Source organism: Aptenodytes patagonicus, chromosome 5 (genome assembly GCF_965638725.1).
Source record: "Aptenodytes patagonicus chromosome 5, bAptPat1.pri.cur, whole genome shotgun sequence".
Taxonomy (NCBI): Eukaryota; Metazoa; Chordata; class Aves; order Sphenisciformes; family Spheniscidae; genus Aptenodytes; species Aptenodytes patagonicus.
This window is the reverse complement of record NC_134953.1, coordinates 12382600-12404292: the sequence shown is the minus strand read 5'-3', so window position 1 is coordinate 12404292 and position 21693 is coordinate 12382600. Positions and strand designations below refer to the sequence as shown.

Below are 21693 nucleotides of genomic sequence, written 5' to 3'. Positions count from 1 at the left end.
GACACTGTGAACTGAATGGATCCCAATTTACATGATTAATTTCTCCACAAGTGGTATTCATTCAGTTACTGCACAGCCTCACAGCTCAGCAGGCAAAACAACACAAGGACCTAGGGAAGCCTTGCTTTATGTTTCAGATGCAGTAACTTGAGAAAGACAAGCAGAAGACAGAGCCATACCCTTCCCAGCATTGCCACTAATGTACTCTTTCTCCCTTACCTTCCCTGAGCCTCCCTTATACACACACTTATACTACAGGCTATGGACTTCTCACAACCACCACCATCCATACGCTCTCCACACACTGACCCACGTTCTCCCCAATGGGGCTAGGAAGATCTACTTTGAAAAGAGTATTCATTCTTCCTGAGCCACCAAGTCCTCTCCCCAGCACTGAGTATCTAACCAGAAGCTTCCAGCGTAATTCGAAAAGTGGTGATAGGGAGCAAACATCTCCATGACTATTTTAAAATCAGTTGCACGAGGAGAAAAGAAATCTACCGCAGGTTTTTCTAGTTGCTTCAAACAAGTACAAATATGACCAACAATACTTACTCAGCCTGCCTCAGTACTCAGGGAACAAAAGTTCTGCTGACTTCAGTGACTGCTAGCTACGAGTGGCAGACCTAATGACTTGGTCTTTAAACGTGGAAGATGACTGTGGAATAACCTACAATAAAGGGCTGAAGGAATCTCACAGTTATAAACTTAGCCTTTTTAAGCATAACTCCAACAAGAAACTTTTTTGAGAAAAAGACTGAGAGATCCAAGATAAAGCTACAGACACATGAAGGGGCAGAAGATGTCACAAGTTATGAAATGCAAGTTATTCAGAACTGATTCACAGCTGACAGCTACATTGATTTCTGGTGTAGTCTTTCCTTCCTGCAAACGATATATATTTTGATATAATCCTTCATTAAATGAGGCAGGCAGCATTACTATTCCTTTTGCAATTTTCTCTATTTCAGCTGTATAAGTAAATGAATGAAAGTGTGTTTGTCTGTACACATGTGCCTGGACACACATGCATTTAAAATAACTTAAAATAGTTTTTATTTTTAATGTATCAGGTGACTGGAAACGGCTTTCCACATAATTGAAAGAGCCAAAATTGATCAGGGAAGATCCAAGCAAAGACTAAACACAAGCTTCGAGTCCCAGCAACCCTTTCCTTAGAGCCCAGTCCTGCTCCCACATTGCATGTGTCAGAACCTTCAGCACAAACTTTGCAACTCTTGGGGTTGTGTCCCCCACTGCTCCACTGAACACTTATGCCCCAATGTTTATCATCATTTACCTTTCAAAAAGAGGTGATTTCATCTGTCTGGAGGCCTGGGAGTTGGGACTGTGGCACTGATTTGTTTGTTCTAGGCAGGTTATGTCACACCTTACCTCAGTTTATTACCATATAAAATGCAGATACCAGTCTTACTATTATATTTCCTGTAGTAAATAAAGACTTACTTCTCTTCAGGATTTCCCCACAGCCTATAGGCGGAGGCAGGTAATTTGTTGCCTGGTCTTTTGAAAGCAACAGGATAGTCTTCTTGAGCTTGGGGTCCCTCCTGATCATCTCTTGATACCTCCCCCATCTCTGGTTTTCTCTCCTTGAAGTAGCTCTCCAGATGGAGGGTTCCTTTGACCATATGATCAAGAAAATTCAGAATCCATATGCAGTTCTTTAGCCACATTGGAAAAGGTTCTGAAGAGCAGAAAGCTGCATCCAAGAATTCTGCAAACGTCCTTGTCTTCTTAAGGCTCAGAGGGATTTGCCGTTCTCCTTGTGTCCAGAAGCATCCAAGTGACCCGAGATCCTCTGCCATCTTTTCAAAGAGACCATGCCTCTGGAAGAAGTTGCTGTTGGCAGGGTCCAGGTGCAGGGCTGCTGTTATCCCCTGAAGCGTGTGGAAAACAAGCTCCAATATGCAATTTTGTCCAACTGCTGTCCACAGCCCAGATGGAGGGTCCTGCAATGCACCTTCCATGTCTGAGAGAAGGGACAGGAGTCCATTGAATCCACTGCAGGTTCTGAAAGCTGAATGGCTCTTGGGACTCTCCAGTATCCTCAGGAGTGACTACAAACATTGGGAAGAAAGGAGACAAAAGAAGCACTTAAACCAAGAGACAAAGAAGCTTTAGAACATTTTAAAATTCCAAGTTTGTACCAAAATTCTTTCACTGAAATTTCACTCTCTAAAGAAAAAAAAAAAGAAGTTGGTCAAAGTAAAGGTCACCACTGCACAACTTTTCTCCTCCTCCCTTCCCCCATATACCCAATGAGTCAAACAACTAAGATTTGAATGCACCCTTAGGAACAACCCATGGAGTCAGACTGACAAGTAGGGAATAGTGCTCACAGGAATAACCAAAGAAATCAAGTTTCCTGCATTACATATCCTAGTCAGTTTGGCCAGAGGTAGTTTCAGACCTTTGGCTATTCTTTCATCAGTCTTCTCAGACTCTCTCAAGAAATCTGCCTTTGTCTTAAATAAATGAAAGCAGAGATTCAACTGTAAATAACCTCATATAGAAACTGAGAAGGCGGCGCAGCTCTCTGAAGGCAAGTCTTTCTACAGCCCTGAATACACATGGGGAGCCACACTAGACTTTTGCTCAGATGACTGAGCAGACCCCTTCCAAAAAGCAGCGACACAGGATGGCCCAAGGAATACTGCAAGCAGTAGGCTCTCCTCATTAAGAAAGGCAATAATAATTCCCTTTCTCAGCAGAGTTATTTTTAAAGTTTGCACAACACTTTGGAGGAAAAAAAAAGCCATAAAAAGTCAGATCCCAAGATAACGAAGTCATTAGATTTTATCTAACTTCAGTGGGCTTAAAGCAGGTTATAAGTGAAGGCCACTTGACAATATTACACATGCATAAAAACCAACCTATACTACTTGTAAATTTTGAATGCTATGTTCTTGCCATTTTAAAACAAATCTAGAAAAGTTATTAAGAGTTGTAGTGGTGGAAGTACAATTAGTGAGAAAAAAGAGCTTGCAAGGAAACAGTCTACTGTATTTGAATGTAATCCAGCCCAGATTTTTGGGATGTTGCACAATTCATTTTGTAAATATGATGTTCCTTCAGGCACCAGGGACCTTTCAGATTTGAGGCTGTACCTTTTCACATTGGAAAGGGCTAATTTTACATATAAAGTTTCCCAAAAGATATCCAGTGAAAAAGGTTCACTTCACAACCTGCTGAAGAGGAACAGTTTCTAACATAAATATATCTCCCTGTAAGAGGATCTAGGACTGTGAGAAAGGGTTGCCAGAACTGGAGGGGGAGGGGGAACTCTATTACTGTCATTCAATTTTGTATGATAATGTATCAAACCAGGCAGAGACTTCTGAACAGGGACTAAATTTAATAACTCAGAGTTGAAGTTATCAGGATGGCTTTAACACATTTCAGAGAAGGTCAACAGTAACCACATTTCCTCCAGCTCTAACTCAGTTAGAATTTAATCGCCTATGAGTTGCTATTCCTCTGTCTTGAATCTATAAAACTGATGTCTGCTGGAAACCCCCTAACTCAGTTAACGTTAACAGAATTTATTTCACATTCCATTATTTGTTATTCCTCATAATTGCCCACGTGCCACGCTGGAATACGGCAGTGCTAATTGCATTTGGGCCTAGGCTTTAACAGCTAAATATATATTAGCAAATCAATCTGAATTTGTGTGTAACACAATCACAGTCCCAATAGATGTAGATAATAAATTCATTTGCTTACATTATGCTTTAATACAGTTATCATTTGTCAAAATTAGACACCGAAGCTGCATTTATTTTCATATTAGTTTGGACACCATACTCAACTTTTCCACAAATATTGCTAAAGTTTACTGTTTCAAAACATAGCTATAAACTTTGTCACATTTTTGTTTTTTTAAAGTAACATAGTTCTTTTATCACAGAAGCAGCTGCTATATTGTGCTGAAAGGTGAATTCAGTTCACGCTTGGTAGAGAAGGTAGAATGAAACTTTAAATCAGTGCTTACAACACTGCTGCTTTTCAATTTGATGCCTGTGATCTAAACCAAAATAAAGTACACATTCTTTCCCCTGCTTCATTGCTTATGGATCAGACTCTCTATAAACACAATAGAGGCTATGAATAGTTCTAATTTCTTCCTCCAAACATTCATAAGACTCCTTTTTCCATCATCTCACATCTCTTTTTCCATGACACCGGTGTATGTGAGAGATGACAAAATTAAGGACAGCAAAGTTTCAACCTTGGCAACTTATCAGAATCAAGGTGTTCATCTCATGCCTACCCTGCCCCTTCCAATCTTACTCCTTTACCTCTTTTCACATCCTCCCTCCACATCTCCTCCACTTTTATTCACATTTGTTTCTCCTTTCTCTGTCACGTTACATAGAACTGCTCATACAACTGTGCCCTTTGCCATTTCCATTTCTCTGTCCTGCATTACTATTTAAGTCTTCAAAATACTTCACAGTCTGATACTGAGTGAAGGTGTTGACCACACACACATTGCTAAAAATCAAAGCACCCAATTTACCAGGATCAAAAACTAGCCCATGGCTCTTTTTTCTTCTGCACTTACCTTCTTGGAAAAAACACAGTGCTAGGGATAAGATTAAGAGCAATTTGCCACAAGCCAAGCACTTTCCAAGAAAACAACAACCAAGTGGGAAGCCACATTAATTACCTTCAGCAGATCTAGTTTCAGATGTAGCTCCCCTTGAGTAGAAGAACAGAGGGCCCCAATAATAATGCTCATATATTCTTCATAGTTGATGACTGATAGCTGCTCCAAGATGCTGAGAGTAGCACTCCTGTAGCACTCATCATCCAAAAATATCTTGATATATGGCACCATTCCATAGTCCTTCAGAACAACTGGGGACAAATATGGTATCATTTGTTACTTAAACTATCCTTTACTTGTAGTTTTCACAGGCAGATTTTCAGTGTTGGTGTGAAGTGCTGCATTTCTACAAATACAGCAGGAGAGGCAAGAAGAGCTGGTTAAGCTACAGATGACACAAACTGAATGGCACAAGAACAACTAGGGATAAAATGACTGGATGACCATGGTTTCTAATCATCAGAGATTACAGTTTCCCAATACAATAATGAATGAAAAGATGCCTTATTAGTTTTCAGCTTAAACATCTCTTCAGTTTATGAAGGTGACTGTTTGATAGTTTGTAACAATATATTTGCATTGTGTAAGATGCTGCAAACATGATGATTCTAGGATTCAAAAGTGAATTAAGTGAATGGATTCCAGTATTCAGAAGAGTTCGCTTCTGTATTACTATGTTCCACAAGATTCCCCACACATGCACCTCTTAGGTATGCCAATACTAAATGTATGAATGTTACTCAGCATGCGTCTGATCCCATCAAGATTTCAAAAAATAGATACCATGGAAGAAAATCTGGATGAACAAACAATACACAAAACTCACACACACAGTTTTGTTTTCCACAAGGTAAGTTTGTGTTTTCTATAAAAAAACTGGGATAAGGCTCATTATGCAGGATAAGAATATCTTTGCCACATTTCTTCCTGGTGTAATACTGTTATCCCTACACTTCTAGCTTTTGTCCTCCCCTTCTCACTGAAGCACAAAAGTCAGAAAATTTGTTGGTGCTCCTTAAGAGGCATCGTGGCCACTTACCACCAAATTTCACAAAGGCAATGCAGTCATACGTCATTTCTTACCAGTGTTCCTCACAGACCCCACTGTAAGGGCAGCCACCATCTTCAGCATCACAGCATTCAATTCCTTCTCAGTGCCTTCTTCCAGACCAGGCAGATGGGTTCCAGCTGTCAGTATATTAAAAGTCATAATACAATTTATACAAGACATGGTTAACTGTAGATAAAATATATTAAACCAAAAAGGAAAACCAGTTCTCCAGCAAATTCTAGTTTTCTCTTAAATATTACTTACAGGCTACTTGAACCCTAAAATGAGCAACAAAATACAGACATGGCATTGTCTAGTCATCAGGGTCTAGTCTGGGTTTGGGAAACACAGGTCTGATTCTATGCTCTGCAGTCCAGCTCTCCTGCATAACTATAGGCAATACTGATAATAGTGGTGTTTCCACTTCCCAACTGATGTAGAGTTACCTGTTTAGTGATACCTGGTAGGAACACACACAAATAAAAGAACATTACAGATTATGAGCCATGAAGTGCTAAAATATTCTAGCAACAGGGAGTACTTAAATACCTAAACTAAAAGTGAAGAGCAGAAACCCCCTGCATATTCAAAGGCAAACATTTCCAGGGTCAGATAGTGTAAAGTAGGTTATTTTTAGATCTAAAAGTCTTGAAGTTTGCAGGCTAAATTTTTGGAAACCAAAAGAGGGGAGTAGTGATCACTTCACACAGTGTCTTCCCACCTGTCCCTCCTCATCTGTGTGTCTAAATTTACAAATTACATAGCCATTCAATCACTCATTCTATAAAATTTAGATCACCAAGTGATCTAAAGCAGTGAATTAATGCAAAGACAGAAGAAAGCCCCTATGCACCAGCTCATAACCAGAAGGTAAGTTTTCAAGAACCTTGGTATTCATCTTGACAATCCTTATCTAAGTACTCTTGTACAAAACTCTAGTTCTCTGATATCAAGAACGCAAATCTAAGTGTCCTTGCAGGTAATGGATGTCTGCACTCTGGAACTTCTGTTGCAATTCACATTCCTTCTGTTGCTTGGAATAAATGTGTATAAATAATTCAATTGTGCTTGCTGCATCAGAAGCTATACCTAGTACTTTAGGTCCCTCTTCCTTTACTAAATGACTATTGCACTGAAATTTAAAGACATTTCCCAATTCATACAACACAGAAAATGTTCATCATGCATTTTTCTTTCAAAACTTTTCTTATAAACTTTTAAATATGTGAGTCTGTCCCCTAATTCAGCTGTACCCCACAGTTACCACACCAGGACTACTACCTTCCTGTTTTCATAATAGGAGATAACTATATCAGATGACAATGGATGGTAGTAATTGCGGGTAATACGTGGCCAAAATTCAAGAAACTGCTTTCCATCATCAGTCCTCAGGATTAAGTGTTTCAGAGGAACTAAGCACTGTGGGAAACACTTTCTTCCTCTACTCTCAAGCTGGCATTCTAGAGAACCCCAAATTGAGACCTGTTTAAAAGTGTGGGCTGAATGGTACCGTCCAGAATAATTCATCATACACTGGTGAAGAACAGCCCAGAACTGTTCAGGCTAGTGAACAGAATGATAAACAGCTAAGATTTCAGAGAGGACCCAGCTTAGTATGTCATAAACTTAGGCCAGTTGGTTTGCAGACAAGATCTAGCTACTCAGTAAAGAAAATTTATAAATTGACTGTAGAAAGAGATTCATTTATTCCTATTGATCTGCCTACTTCAACAGTCTTTGTGAACAACATTAAGTTGTACCTGACTTCCTCAGGATCTTGGCTTGCTTCCTCAAAAGTACCAGCAGTAGGCCTAAGAGCCCAGAGTCACGGAATACGTCACTGAATAACAGGTCCTTCCTGGTCATGCTGAGAAGGCACTGGAGAGCTGTCAAGGTGCAGAATGGCACTACGTTTTCCTTTATCAAATACTGAACCTTCTTCAAAATTTCATGGGGGACATAGGACAGGTCTAGCACTATGGACTCCACAAGTCTGAAGAACTGGACTTGGACTGGGTGTGGTTTGAAATGGATTATGTCAGTAAACTGGTTGATAGGTTGTAGTGTCCATTCCAGAAGAAAGAAGTTCACTGTGTCCCAGGCCCATATGGTACCAATTGCTGCCAAGATTCTTCCGCACAGGTGCTGATCATTACTTTTCTGGAAAATGGACTGCAACACCTGAAAAGCCTGGAGGTTTTTCACTGTCATTCCTGTGGGATAAAACCAGGTGAGATCATTTTTACATCAATGTTATTCAAGACTGCAAGCACCATAACTATAATGTTAAATCATGTCTGAGAGTGGAAATAGGAGCCGCAGACACAAGGGATGGGATTGGGAGGCATGTTCTCAACCTTGGATGAGACCCTACAGCTGACGTGGTCAGTCCAGTTTGATGTAGGTAGCATTCAGGCTCCTGCAGTGTTAGGCACATAGATCAGAAGATGCCATCTCATACTCCTTCCTCCATCTTAAGACACGTAATGAATACAGCTTCATTTTTCTATGACTTGCCTACATAGCCACATATAGATAGATAGATAGATAGATAGATAGATATACTGTACCTGAAGACCGTGTCTGTTCAAAATCAAAGTGCGGTAATTGCGGATGTACAATATTGCCAGAAACTTTCAATTCAGTTTTTCCACAGGTTGTAAGGCAAGTCAGCATGTCCAAGATCTCATCCAGATAGGGGTCTCCTTCATTTTGCTGCAACCCCTCACATCTAGGAACAAAACTTGGGACAGTCATATGATCATGCCTTAGTAATACAAACATTTTGGATGTATCACCATGTACTGAGCACACAGGAGCTACCCATTTTACTCCCCGCTCCTCCCCAGTCTGTTTTACTGTCTTTTTGACTCATTTCTGTGACTTGTTTAATCATCTTACAAACAGTAACTCCACACCATGGTGGCACATTCTGAATCAGAACAAAACTTACAAACTGAAGAAGAAAACTGAAGTGACACTGCAAGAGTCTTCTGAAGAATAGGAAGATAAATGTTTGAATTTAGTTCAGTTACGTGTACTTAAAAAAAAAAAAAGTAACTCTCTCCAAAAGAATGCCTGTTTTGGGGAGTAAAAATTTAAATTTTGTGAGAGATCAAAAAGTTAAAACAGACACCACATTAGAAGGTAGGCGTATGGTTGGCAAGGTAAGGGACTTGCTAACTGAGATAAATAACAGAAAAATCTCAGCCCTTAGGAAGGGAAAAATATTGTATTGCCTGAGCTTTGTGAATCAGATGTGAAGATGGCATGTCTCTCCTACATAAGGAAATAGTTTGAACTGTAACCCCAGATTTGCCATAGTTTAGACTGAAGTGAGAGTCTGTCAAAGGGCTGTCAAATCAGAGAGCTGCTTATCATGTCATCCTATTCTGTACTGCTTAGAGGGGTCAATTCTTAAGGAAAACTGCAGCATCTGGGCATGGGTTAGCAGCAGAGCAATAGACTGATGCTGGAAGTTAGGAAAAGATCAGAAGAAAACAAAACAAATACGTTCTGTTTTAATCTAAACAAGAAAAAAAAAGGGGGGGCCACGGCAAATGCTAGTATCCGTTTTGGTGGGAAAGAATGTGATCAGCAAAAGTCTTTTTACCTGAAAAAAAAAAAATTTCTAAACATCAGAGAAGAGGAAACCTGGTCACACAAACCGTTCAGGAAAGAAGCTCTCTGTCTATCCCTTTCTGCCAGTATATGCTGGGAAGGGAGACTAATCTGAAGCCCTGAGCATCTGTGTGCTATTTCTGTCTCTCCAGCCTAGTTACATCAGTTAAAAAGGACAGGGCAGTCATAGCCCTTATGATAAAGATCGGGTGTTTCTGCCCCTATACGGATAGAATTTCATCAGAAATATACATTGCAACACAGCTTATTTATAAGGGAAAGCTAGACAATCTATGGTAACTAAAGAAAATACTGCCAGAAAAAGGCAAAGCTTTTTCCAATTGTAGGTTAATAATTTTGTGCCATCCAAAAATCATCAGAAATCATACTCACCTACGGATATCTTTGGATTCATGATTCAAATTACAATCCTCTAGATCCAAATTGCAAAATACTCCCCCTCAGTCTAACATACTGGTCATGGACCAAAGTTCTTGCAAGTGTGGAGAAGAAGTACAAGAAAAGGCAAAGCCAGAATGGAGACAACAATAGATTGAGAAGATCTGGAAATGCTCTCTTCATTAAAGAAAACCAGAACAAAGCTCCTAAGTGTTTCTGGGGAAGTGGTATAATGTACCATGTTTTGACATAGCAAACTCAGAGCCTGGTTAGACAATGCAAGGAGACAAGGAGAGTAAAAAGATTCTACTTTGTACTTTTGATTAGCATAACTAGTGGGGATTTGTCCTGATATGTTCATATTCATGTCAGTTCTGAAGAACGTAACCATTTCAGATGCAAGTTTGGGTGGGTTTTTTTGTTTGTTTTCGGCACAGAAAGGAGATCAGCTTTCCCTCCCTAGCTGACTGCATCCCTGGATCAAGAGTTCACCTTAACTGAGACAAATGTCTCTAACCTACAACCCCTCTAATACTAATTGATGAAGAACTTTTGTCTTGTGTTCGGTAAGTCCCTATCCCACCTGTAGACTAACTTGTCCTACCGTTAATTTCCGTTATGGTTTCAGTAGAAGAAGTTATGTACTGTTTCCCTTCCAAAAACAGCAATGAAAGACCCCGATATTGGGTCTTTATTACTGGTTTTGCATCCACACAGGATTACCTACATGATTCATATTTAAGACAGACCACCATGCATTCTGAAAATGAAGTTTTACCATCCTCTAGAAGCCCACAAAAAAAGTCTCTACTTACCTGAGTAAAATTTTTAGCAGGAGTTGGTAGCCATCATTATTTTCAAACTCTGTTAATAAAGCTGATGATATGGGATAGGAATCTTTCACAAAGCACAAGACAATACTAGCAGCTTCACACACATCACAAGCAGGTAGGGTATCAGCCAGTTTAAAGAGATTCTGAATAGCTATTTTAATGCAGTCCACAGCTGTGGGAAAAACACATAGCAGGTATTTAAGAGCGGACAATCAAATAAGTTCAAAGTTACTAACAAAAATGGAACAACAAGTTTGAAAAGTTATTTCCCAGTAAAATAGGAGTCAGTTAACTCTTTTTCTAGAAAGAAAAGACGAGGATATATGAACACCACACTCAGAGGCTACATGAAGAACATTTCTGGTTTTTGAAGTATGCATGCATTTCTTTGCTTAACCCCCAGAGGCTGATTCAGTCTCAGGAGTATAAATTTCCAACCCATCCACTCACCAAAATTCATATACAGTGAATCCAGCTGTCTGAGTACAAGGTAAGCGGAGGCTGACGTATTTGTTTTGTACTAAGTCAATCACACATTCTGTGCAGAGTTCACAGATTAATTCTTTGCTCAATGAGGCATATGTAATGGCGTATACACATCTTGCTCTGAGCAATGAAGCCTAGTTTTCTTGTCTAATCTGATGGCCAGTCCTTCCAGGACAGTTTCAAAATGTCTAAACAGTTCAGTACTCTTAGAACTATTATTCCTCAGTCTTTCAATCTCACCCAGGAAGCTAAATTTTTATTTTAAAAAATAAAAATACCTATATGCAGTTACTCCATGACAAGGAATACTGACAGTAAAGTGTGGATTATAAAACTATTTGTTTTTCCTTCTAAGAAATTGAGACTCATGGCCTTTGCACTTCTTAATAACAGAACAATTGCTTACTCTAATAAAGCCTAGGAAGAAATGAGGTTGTAACTCAACCAATCATGATGTTGTCTCAAAAAATACCGTTCCTCTGGCAGTGCCCTCAACATTGTATTTAGAGTGTGCATGAGCCTTAGGCTCACACATAAAGCCACACAACTTAAAAAACCCATAATACACTGTCCTTGACTACATTAGTGTGATCAGGTGGGATTGGCTCTTGCCTGTAATTTTATTTTTTATCTAGAAAAAACTCCAGTTTCCAGATGGCTATCAGTACGAAATAAAGCTCCTGTCTAGAAAGCCGAGAGCCCATGCTTTGCAGTTGACTGACTACCAGATGATGTAGAGATAAAAATCTATCCCAGGGAGACTCTTCTTGAGAATTCATTCTCAGTGAAGCTATAAGGAAAGAAGAAGCCAAATTACTAAATCAAACCTTGTAGGTACACAATGCTGTTTTTGGTCTGAGCCTTTGAAATTGTTCTCAGCACACGGCCTGTAGGTACTTTCCACGAGTGGCTACACTGGTCCCAGAGGGAAGCAGTTGCTATAATTAATGACTGAAGCTTATCATCTGCCAGAAGTTCCGCTACACCTTGTTCCTCTCTGTACATGTTAAGCATTATCTGAAAAGCAAACAAACATCAGCTACAATAAACAGATCTGGGAGATTAAGAAAAATCCATTGGGGGAGGGATTATAGTTTGATACCAAAGCCATGAGAAAGGATGCAGTGAAATGAACAAGCAAAACTACCACTAGGATATTATCAATGGATTTTTTGTCCCCACTTAAAGTCATGTTGTTTTGTTTAACAAAAAAATAAGAGCGATAGTGGCATCATCTCAGATTGTTTTATACTGCTCCTGATGCTTGTTCAATGGTTTTCAGTCCAAATTTACTCCTTTTTTTGACAGTTTGAATCAATCACCAGCTAAAAGCCTAAGTGAACATCTGAGTACTCAGGGCAATGAACTCCCAGAGGTGCGTCTCACCTTAACAAGCATTTCCTGAGTTTGAGTGTCATCCTCACTTGTCTCTCCATCATCACTGGTTTTCTTCAGAGGAAAAGTAAAGAAAAGGTACAGGCACTGCATCAGAGCAGCTGGAAGGCCAGATCCAATGATGTTCCACATAGTTCTCTAAGTAAGGAAAATAAAAATCAGCCCTTCCAGAAGCTGCCCACAGTTTCCTTGTGTTTCTACACGCTGAGTGTAGTCATGGCAGATGAAAGAGCTACTTGAGCATTTTATCCTTACAAGTGCTCTAGGGCACACAAGCGTGGCAATCATATAGCATGGCTGTACAAATCCACTTGGCAGAAGTGAACACACTGACCGTGTGTTGCCATAGCTGTTCCCAGGACTTCTCACTCCAGCTGAAATACAGCTTTGACAGAGATACTTACTATGTCCTGCATAAGGAGACCTACAGTTGATAAAGCACAAAACCTGGAAACTAGCCGCTAAAATAGCAGGAAGTCCAGGGGCAGACAGTACCCCCTTTATCATTAGTTCACAGGACACCTGCAGCTATAGAGGCCTGATATGTTAAAAGCATGAATCGTCCATTCCCTCCTTGATCCAGCATAGCAGCAATTTAGCTATAACGCCTTTGCTTCTGTAACATATTGAATAACTGCACACACACTTCTAATTATAGCTTTTATAAATACAAGAGACCCTGTTTCTCCACAATGTTTCTCAATGCTTAGTTTCTTCCCATCTTCACTACAGCTGTGTACAACTTACAGAGAAGTCCCAGTGTGCCTGCTTGGCACACAATAATCAAAACAAAAATCAGCAGCAAATTAAACAGAAGAGTGAGGTTTGTGATATGAAGTTTTGTGAGTGTGTGTGCTACAAAAAATAGCAATGTCTTAAATCTGTGAAAAACACAAATTTCATTAGGAACTTCATGCTGTGACAAACTATATATAATTTTATAGAGCTCCTTATGACACAGAACATGTTCCCTAGAAGCTGACGGTAAGATTTTATTTTCACGTATCTGAATAAAGATGAGACAAACTGCTCAGCTCAATGTCAGTGATAAACGCACCCCTGATACCCATCAGCAGGCTGTACTGCTGGTGCCAGTCTGCTTTCCGGATGGCTGTACAAGTAGAGTTTGTGAAATGCTTTGAAATGCTTCAAAGTGAGAGGTTATCAGGATGGAAAATCTAACCGCTGCATTACCAGACAGACAGGTCCTTACCAGTCATCTTTTTGATACGTAAGCTGGAGTGACAAAGAAAGGTTGAAGAGCAGTGATACACAATGGAAAAAAAAAGATAAATCAGAGGAACACTAGAAAAAACAGCCGCCCGACGATCAAAACAAAAAGGGTATCTGAAAGCACAGAGCGCTTACTTCCCTTTTTTAGAAAAGCCCAGACTATAAACCTGGTGGTGTGTCCTCTCCCTGACTGTATACCCTGGGCATGCTGAAGCACAAAGCATTGGGGGTAATGCAAACATTATGAGACTTAGGTGTTCCACTGTTGGGGTGGCTACCCAGCTTCTCTGAAATAAAAAGGAAAAAAACAAAACAAGACAAATAAAAAAAAAATCCTTTGTAGTCATTTCTCTTACCAAGTCAGTCTGTGAGAGCTGATACACCGATTTTAGCAGCAAACGGCCATCTTCTGCTTCCCCTTTCTGTTGTAGCAATTGCTCCAACGCCAGACGAGCTTCCTCTGTTACCACAAAAACATTAAACTTTAATTCCTTAATGAAAGATGAAAATGTTGCATTGATCCTTTCCTAACAGATCTGACAAATTTAACAAAGTTACAGTAGCAAGAGTTCACTGAAGTGAATAGAAGGACATAAAAGGATTTTGATCAAGCATCAGGCTCAGGTCAGTTCATGTAAACCACACCTTTCAAACTGAGAAGCTTCACTGGGAATATCAGCTCAGTTCATGAAGTCTGCCAGCTGACCAGTGTGAAGAATGTACAACAGCCACCAGGAAGCCATGTGTGGTTAGAAGTATTTTTCTCATTAAAGAAAGCTCCTCAGAGTAGTGTGTAGCCTACTCTTTTACTGCATAGCTGCAATATTATGCATTTCCAGCTACAAAAGTTCCAAAACCAAGGTCAGCACAGCATACAAGGCCAGATCTTCAGTGCAATCATCCAAAACCAGTGCTAGCTCACACCTACTAAAAGATCTGGCTTGCTACACTTAGTATTTTCCTGTTCCCCCTTTATTTCCCTCATGGTAAGCACAGAGGACAGCTGAATGACAGCACATTCCCAGAATAAGTGGATCCAGTGGATATGGTATGGGATCATTACCTGCAGGTTTGCCATCGAGGTTTCTCTTAATTTCTTTTGTCAGAAGCTTGGAAACCTCACTGGCTAACAGCTGAATGTTGGGGAATACGATTACTCCAGCAGACTGTTCCCAGGCCTGAAATCCAAGTGTAACTGTTAAGTCTTTCTGATACAGCATGTCTTTGGCAGATTGAGAAGTACTAATAATATAAATAAACAAACATAAAGCTAAAATTCCCCTGCAAAATTCCCTCCCCAGCCAGTGTAGTCCATTAAGCAGTATTTGCCAGACAGGCAGGAACCTGACACTACAGATACAGAAGTCAACCTGGAACGATCTTTTGAATCACGTAATGCACCTACTAGAGAGCATTTACATTATTTTCTCCATTGCATACAATCAAAACAATGTAAATGTTTGTCATAGCCCATGTCACTAATTATTTGTATCAAAAAGCATGCTAGCCCCTTTCGAAATGCAACATAAACACCCTGTACCCTGAAGAGGTTGCAGCTACAGTTGTCCAAGAATTTTTCAGAAGTATATCCTTCTCCAAAAACTGGTCTCCCCAAAACTATAGTCATAAACAAAACCTGAGTCTTCAACTGAATAAAAATTAAAAATAAAAATTGTATTTTCTCTGTTCAGCAAGTCATTGCACAGTCTCAGCTACCTAGAGACTGAAAGGGGACTGAACTGCTTCTCTCAGGGAGCATTTGCAACAGACCTGTCAAAAAGAAACCATGGTAATACAGGAATACTGGTCCCAGGTAGCAGTATACTGGCCAAGATTCCAAGATTCACCTGAAACTGAACTATTTCTTTCAAGTCAATAAATTTATAAAAATCACAGAACGAACAAACAAGCAAAATTCTTTGGGATTTTTTTTTTTGTTTGGGGTTGTGGGGTTTTTTTGTTTTTTTTTTTTTTAATACATTCATAAAGTTTCTGCCTTTCAATTCTACTCTATTTTGGGAGGAAAGTAAGGCTCATAAAATCAGCATTTCTTGTCGGACAGAAACAGTCTTTGTTGCAAACTAAGGAAATAAAAGAAAACATGGGGAAAGGAGCTGAAAAAACAGCAAATTCTAGCCAAAAACGCACTGGATGTGATTTTGCAGCAATATGAGTTGCCTAACCCATCTGCCTATAAGGTTAAGATGTAGGCTGCCAGGCCTGGAGTGACAACCCTGCCTGGCTAGGAATTTACGATATTACAAGCCAGCTTACATCATGAGAACAGATCGGTGCTAATATAGGAAATGATGCACTTCTAAAATGCTGAGATGATGACAGTAAATGTTTACCAGATCAGGATTTCTAAACATTTCCTGTGCTATAATAAGCACCCCTAAATAGGAAGGTATAGTCCTAAATGCATAGCTAGCCAAGGAAAACAAATTTATAGACAAGTTTATAAACAATTTATAAATAAGTTTATATACTACTTGTTCAAGAATGGACAAGCAATTCAATGCAAAACTGACAAGAGGAGCAACAGCAAGACTGGATGGTTCCCTGCTCCGAGTCTGACAAACAGATCCCCTCTCAAATGTTTCTTAACCTTGACTTGGGGGGGGGGGGGGGGGGGGGGAATCAAAAGCAATAAAAAAATACTCCAGTAGACTGATACTATTGCACCCAACTGGCCTCCAAGAATCAGGTACCATTACTTTTATATAGAACATTCAATGCTACACACATCAATGGATTAGTAATAGTGCAGCATTCACCTCTAAATACCAGGCTGAGACACCTCTGTCCCCAGCTACCTTGAAAATTTTCTTTACAAACATCTCCTCCTTCTAAAAGCTCAGAAAAATCAAGCTGTAAGGCCAGATAATGGAAGGAAGGTAACAAAAATAATAAGACATCTGTTCTGAAATAATTTGGAGCAGACTCCCCATAATACTGTCTGCCAAATCAGTGCAACTCTTTGTGAAAGAAGATCCTCTACAAACATTATTTCCTTCCCTACCATTGCTTTCAATTACTTCTTCTGTCTTTGCTGATGACAGTTTGTGGACAAGCTATTTCTTTCCCCCCAAAGTGCCAGTCATCTGTCAGCAATCAGGCAAGCACCTCCTTTTTGCTTCATTTTACTGCATTGACCTCTCTGGAACTGCACCCAACTCTTTCTTCTGGGCTACAAAAGAGTGAAATAAAATTGCACAGTGTGCCTATCAATTAGTTGTCAATCAATCAACAATATTAAAAAAAACAAGCTATTTTTTTCAGATTTTGACCATAAATGATTTTCAGAGACCCTCAGTTGCAGGAGCGAGGTCCACTTGATTCTTCCACTTCTGATGCAGAAGTGAGGGAAGATCTGCAAAGAACAGAGCAAGCTGGGCAAACACAATGACAAGAAACCCACAGACACTTAAGAATATACAATGTCTGTCATTAAGCTATACCCTTTTTCAGAAGAAAGCAGTGATAGATTCTTGTTCCTCTGCCTCAAAGAGGAACACCCTCTGAACACTTCAGAAAGGACTTGTTACACTCAACTCTTCTGCTAACAGAAAGAGCAGGATAAATTTTAGAAGTTTGGACCATATGCAGCAGACAGCAGTAATCAAAGGTTCATAGCAACGCTACCATTGTGCAAAAATTTAGCTAGTCCATCTCACTACAGACCAGACCACTAATGTTCTGATTTGATTTTACAGGTGATCTTCCTGTGGGTCAGACACCAACCTCTAGAATACGGTCTCCTTTAAGAACAGACCTAATCAGTTCCATATTCATCTTTGAGCCACTAAAAGATCTGTATCTGGAAGATCTGTGTCTGGAAGAATATCAACCTGACTCCATTCCGGGATGTCTGCCTTCAGGGGAAACTCAAATAATATGGTAACAGTGTAATCTGATTTTGTTTCTTTCTCTTAAGCCTGCTTCTACATGTTTAAGATGTTGCCACAAGTTCCCTGTGTCTGCTGATGCCATCTGTCCTTCCTATTCAATGCTTCATGGAAAGATGCTAGCTCAAAAGCCAGCCATGTAATAGTACATTCTGATACTTTCTGAGGCACCAAGAGGGAAAATACAGAGGGCACATTAAAATGACTCCCAGCCTAGGCCTGAATCACAAGCAGATGGCTAACATTTTCCTCCTACACCTTTTCCTTCTACATCAAGGACTATCAGTGAGTAATGAGCCCCCACATCCCAGGTGGCTCCTGGTTAGTGCCCTCTCTCTCCAGTCCTCTTAAAGCACTCTAAGACAAAAAGACAGAGATGCACTGGCATCTGCGTGATCAAACAAGGAAAGGAAAAGCAAGAGATGAAAATCCTCCAAGGAGGGAGAGGACTTATGCAGAGTCCCCTGTTAAACAGGAGGAAGCAAGGTGGTGTCCGTAAGAACTTCATAACACATACAACTCAAACTGAGATGCGTTTCCCCAAGCCAGCCCAGGGGCTTAGCACAAAGCAGAAGGCTGGTACATGAAGGGAGTAAAAGTCATACGTGGAAGGATATGATGACTCAAAGCTAAAGGGCCAGATCCTCCACAATGTACTCCTAAATCAATGATGCAAGGCCAAAATGCTCTAGCCACACATCTGAACCTAAATACGTACAAAGTACTGCAAAGCTCCACTGATACATCTAAGAAAAGTGAAGGGGAAGAATCTCCCTCTTAGGGCACAAAATCGAGTGTTAAGCTAATGAGAAATTCACATCTCCATTCTGAATATATTCTGTAGCCAAAATATCCTTTAGGAATTTAAAATCCCCTCTTTGTGAGCACTACTGCAATTCAGGAAATCACTTTCTGCAACCTTAAAGCATATGAAGTTCAGCCCTACAGAAGGGTAACACATGATGGATATGCATATGCATGACATTGCCAGTCCCTTAGCAATACTCAGCTTGCCTCCTGGGGAACAGCTGTCCTTTGACCCACTGGTACTAAAGTTTCTTTCTCCTGTTTCATGATAAATAAGTGATTTCCTGCTTTCCTGTCCGATTTTTAATTCCTAAGACTTCTAGAGTTTATAGCTTTCATCACCTTTGTTCAGTAACAACGATTTCCTCAGTCCTTTGAAAGTTTCACTCCAAAAAATGACCTTCGCATGGAAGGCATTCTTGCTATTCATACTTAGTTAATGATCAGCAAATCTGAAGTTGTTCTATATAATCTCATCTCACCAAGACTTGCTTACTTCATGTTCACTATATAGTATTCAAAAACTAAAGCTGGAACAGAACTCAGAAACCTTGAGAACTGGGAATTTCAATTTCATTGTAAACGTGAGGCAGGAAAACCTCTGCAGAAGAATTTCACAAAAAGCCTGCAATACGTTGCTTACAAGAGGGGGAGGAAGCACTTTGGAGAGACTATCTTCCACAACAAAGCTTATCTTTGTTGGGATGAATTTATACCCTCAAAGCATTAAGCATGTATGTTTTCCATGAAGCTTCAGGAGGAAGGAAGACAGGAGGTCTGAAAACAGCTCTAGGAAAAGCAGACGGCTCTTGCTCCAAGCAAAAAGGTTGCATCTTGTTGCTGTGCTTTCTCAGAAAAAGAACAGTGCCATTTTCAACAAGCCATTTAAAAAGCAGATCCATGGAATAAGAAGGTGCTTCTCTACAGAAAACTGCCAGATTATCAGTCTTGATCTGACTTTGAAGAGCATTCTTTGAAAGCTGAGGAAGGAACGCTGCCTCTTTGCAAAGTCAAAATTTTTGTGAGCTGATGAAGTGGTGGTGAGCTCCCAAGAGAGAGAAGTCTGCCCCAGCACATGTAGTGCCATATACAGAGAGAGGGAGGTTTGCTTCCAGTGACAGGCACGTATGCAGAGAGCAACAGCTCTTCTGTCCAAATATAGCCTTTGGTTCAGAAGGGACACTCTTCTATGCAAACAAGTCCAGAAGTTGAGAGAAGTGGTGAAAAGTGAAAGTTTTGTTCAGTAATCATAAAATACCTGTAGGGCCATTTAGATTAAATGAGAAGGCCCCTTCTGAGACTCCAGGCTATACACTCACTGCCTTTTCAGACCCCTCCATTCATTTTGTCTGCGCTGTCTTGGACCAGGGCAAGCTTGTACTCAAACACAGCAAACTCTTCACCATAGGCATCACCAGATCCTGCTCCCAACTCAGTTGTTTGCATCACGCTGACACCAATGGGTGACCTGCTCCAGTGCTGTTAACTGACGCCAGCATCTACAGCGATTTCAAAGTCCTGCTCTGCACCGAGACTTACATGCTCTATCCAGCTGAGTGAAATGTTTACGACTATCTGGAAGTTACTCCTCCTTTACTGTTATGGGCACGAAAGATTTCATAGCCCTGAGCACAGTAATTTCCCTGCACACGCAGTTCAAAATGTCCCTCTCACCAGAGAGTATCACTTTTTATGTCCCACAATGCTTCCGTATAAACAGAGTGACCATGTCATTAACTTTTTTCCCCTCACCTACCCACTAACTTCTTTTTAGAAAACTGGCTCAGCTAGGTAGGGAACAGATGGATCTGAGTTTGGTCACTCAAGAACACTGAAAACTCACAAGTACAGATGGCTGAAATATGTCATCATTAAGATATTGTTTCACCAAAAAGAAGCTTTTATTTTCTTTCTGAAAGACTTACATAGTGAGAGAGTGTAAAAACACAGATTCCATACCCATAAATACCCAAGCTAATTCAAGAGAAAAACAATTCTGTACTTCAACATGGCCACAGTACATTTAAAGATAGGCCAGGTTTTCTGCTCCTCTCAGTATTAAGCTCTGCCATTCTGTTGCTGTATGGTCCACTCAAACAGTTCCCCATATGTTTCACACACTCTAGCAAACAAAACCAACCCATAAGGCTCCCATTCACTATAGAGCTCTTCCAGTTTTACCCTTCGATATGGCCATCTCAGAAATTCTTGGCTGATGGAAGCTCTAGGGCATGGGGTAGTGCAGCCTGCTAACCAAAATGTTCTAGTTCTCAGCTGTGCCCCTCACCCACAGTATGACCTTCCTCTCCTCATGCCACAGTTTCCCCATCTATAACACAACTCCTCTCTCAAGTACTAAAATTAGACATCAGCACTGTCACTAACCCAAAAATTCCATCTTAATACTATACCCCTGCATTTCCCCTAGCTGGCTGCATGCCACAACCACATTTTCCCAGACTGAAACTGTGCTCAGCCCCCCACTACGTAATAAAACGGATGAGGCAGACATGAAGTAACTTCTTCACAGGGTACTTACTTTGAAACATGCCTGTCTCATCAACATATCCCTTGACTGCAAGAATAGAATTTAGCCATTCATGAAAGTAAAGCAGTGCTTCCTCCATATACTTTTCTCATGCTAACATAGCAGGTTAGTTAGATGAAAGGAGGACAAGAAACTGTTTCCCCGGGCTCCCAATGGAATGAAAGTAATTATCACCTACACAAATGGGTCATGCTCCAATTAACTCCTGTGGCAGTTAGGGTGACCACAGAATGGATAGAGCAACAGAAACTCAAATTTACATCCTTGGCATGTGCACCAAAGGCAACAAGGAGAACAAACCTTTAAGAAGAGGGAAAGAAAGTCCAGCAGCCTTCTCTGTTGCTCCTCTGGGATGAGAAATGGAGCCACCTGCTCATACTCTACAAACTGTCTGCCTAGAGTCTCCCACTGGAGGGTATGGCTCTGGGGTGGCTTGTCCTTGCTGTGTGCAGGCTGTCCTGGCACTTCTGCTTTGTCTCTGTCATCAGGGCTTTGCTCTTGCTGTCCTGCTTTGCCAGGTGAATCCTCCAGCTGCCACGTGAGTTCAGCTGCTTTGTCCATGCTGAAATGAGACCTGAAGTTAAAGATACTGTGTTATTTACAGTTAGCATCATCTCTTACCAGCCAACTGTCCCATGAAACTAGACACTGACAGTCTTAACTATTGGAGTTGGGGAGTTTAGAAGCATGGAAATGCTGGCAGCCACTGACTCTTTTCCAATTCTGATGGCAAAGCACTCTGCTCCTGGACAAGAGCAATCACATGAACAAGCTCTCTC

The 21693-nt window shown here is 40.4% G+C and overlaps 1 protein-coding gene across 1 annotated transcript in view; it reads right to left on the bottom strand.

The window, feature by feature from the left end:
• WDFY4 (WDFY family member 4) overlaps nt 1-21475 on the bottom strand; it is a 141872-nt gene extending 120397 nt beyond the window's left edge. The window contains exons 1-11 of the mRNA XM_076338685.1: nt 21215-21475; nt 14715-14829; nt 14008-14111; nt 12410-12556; nt 11851-12040; nt 10520-10709; nt 8255-8415; nt 7445-7897; nt 5717-5821; nt 4694-4884; nt 1468-2078 (exon numbers count right to left, since the gene is read on the bottom strand). Of these exons, the coding sequence (XP_076194800.1) occupies nt 1468-2078; nt 4694-4884; nt 5717-5821; nt 7445-7897; nt 8255-8415; nt 10520-10709; nt 11851-12040; nt 12410-12556; nt 14008-14111; nt 14715-14829; nt 21215-21475 (2528 nt within the window). The remainder of the gene's footprint in view (nt 1-1467; nt 2079-4693; nt 4885-5716; nt 5822-7444; nt 7898-8254; nt 8416-10519; nt 10710-11850; nt 12041-12409; nt 12557-14007; nt 14112-14714; nt 14830-21214) is intronic.
• Nucleotides 21476-21693: the final 218 nt, after the last annotated feature.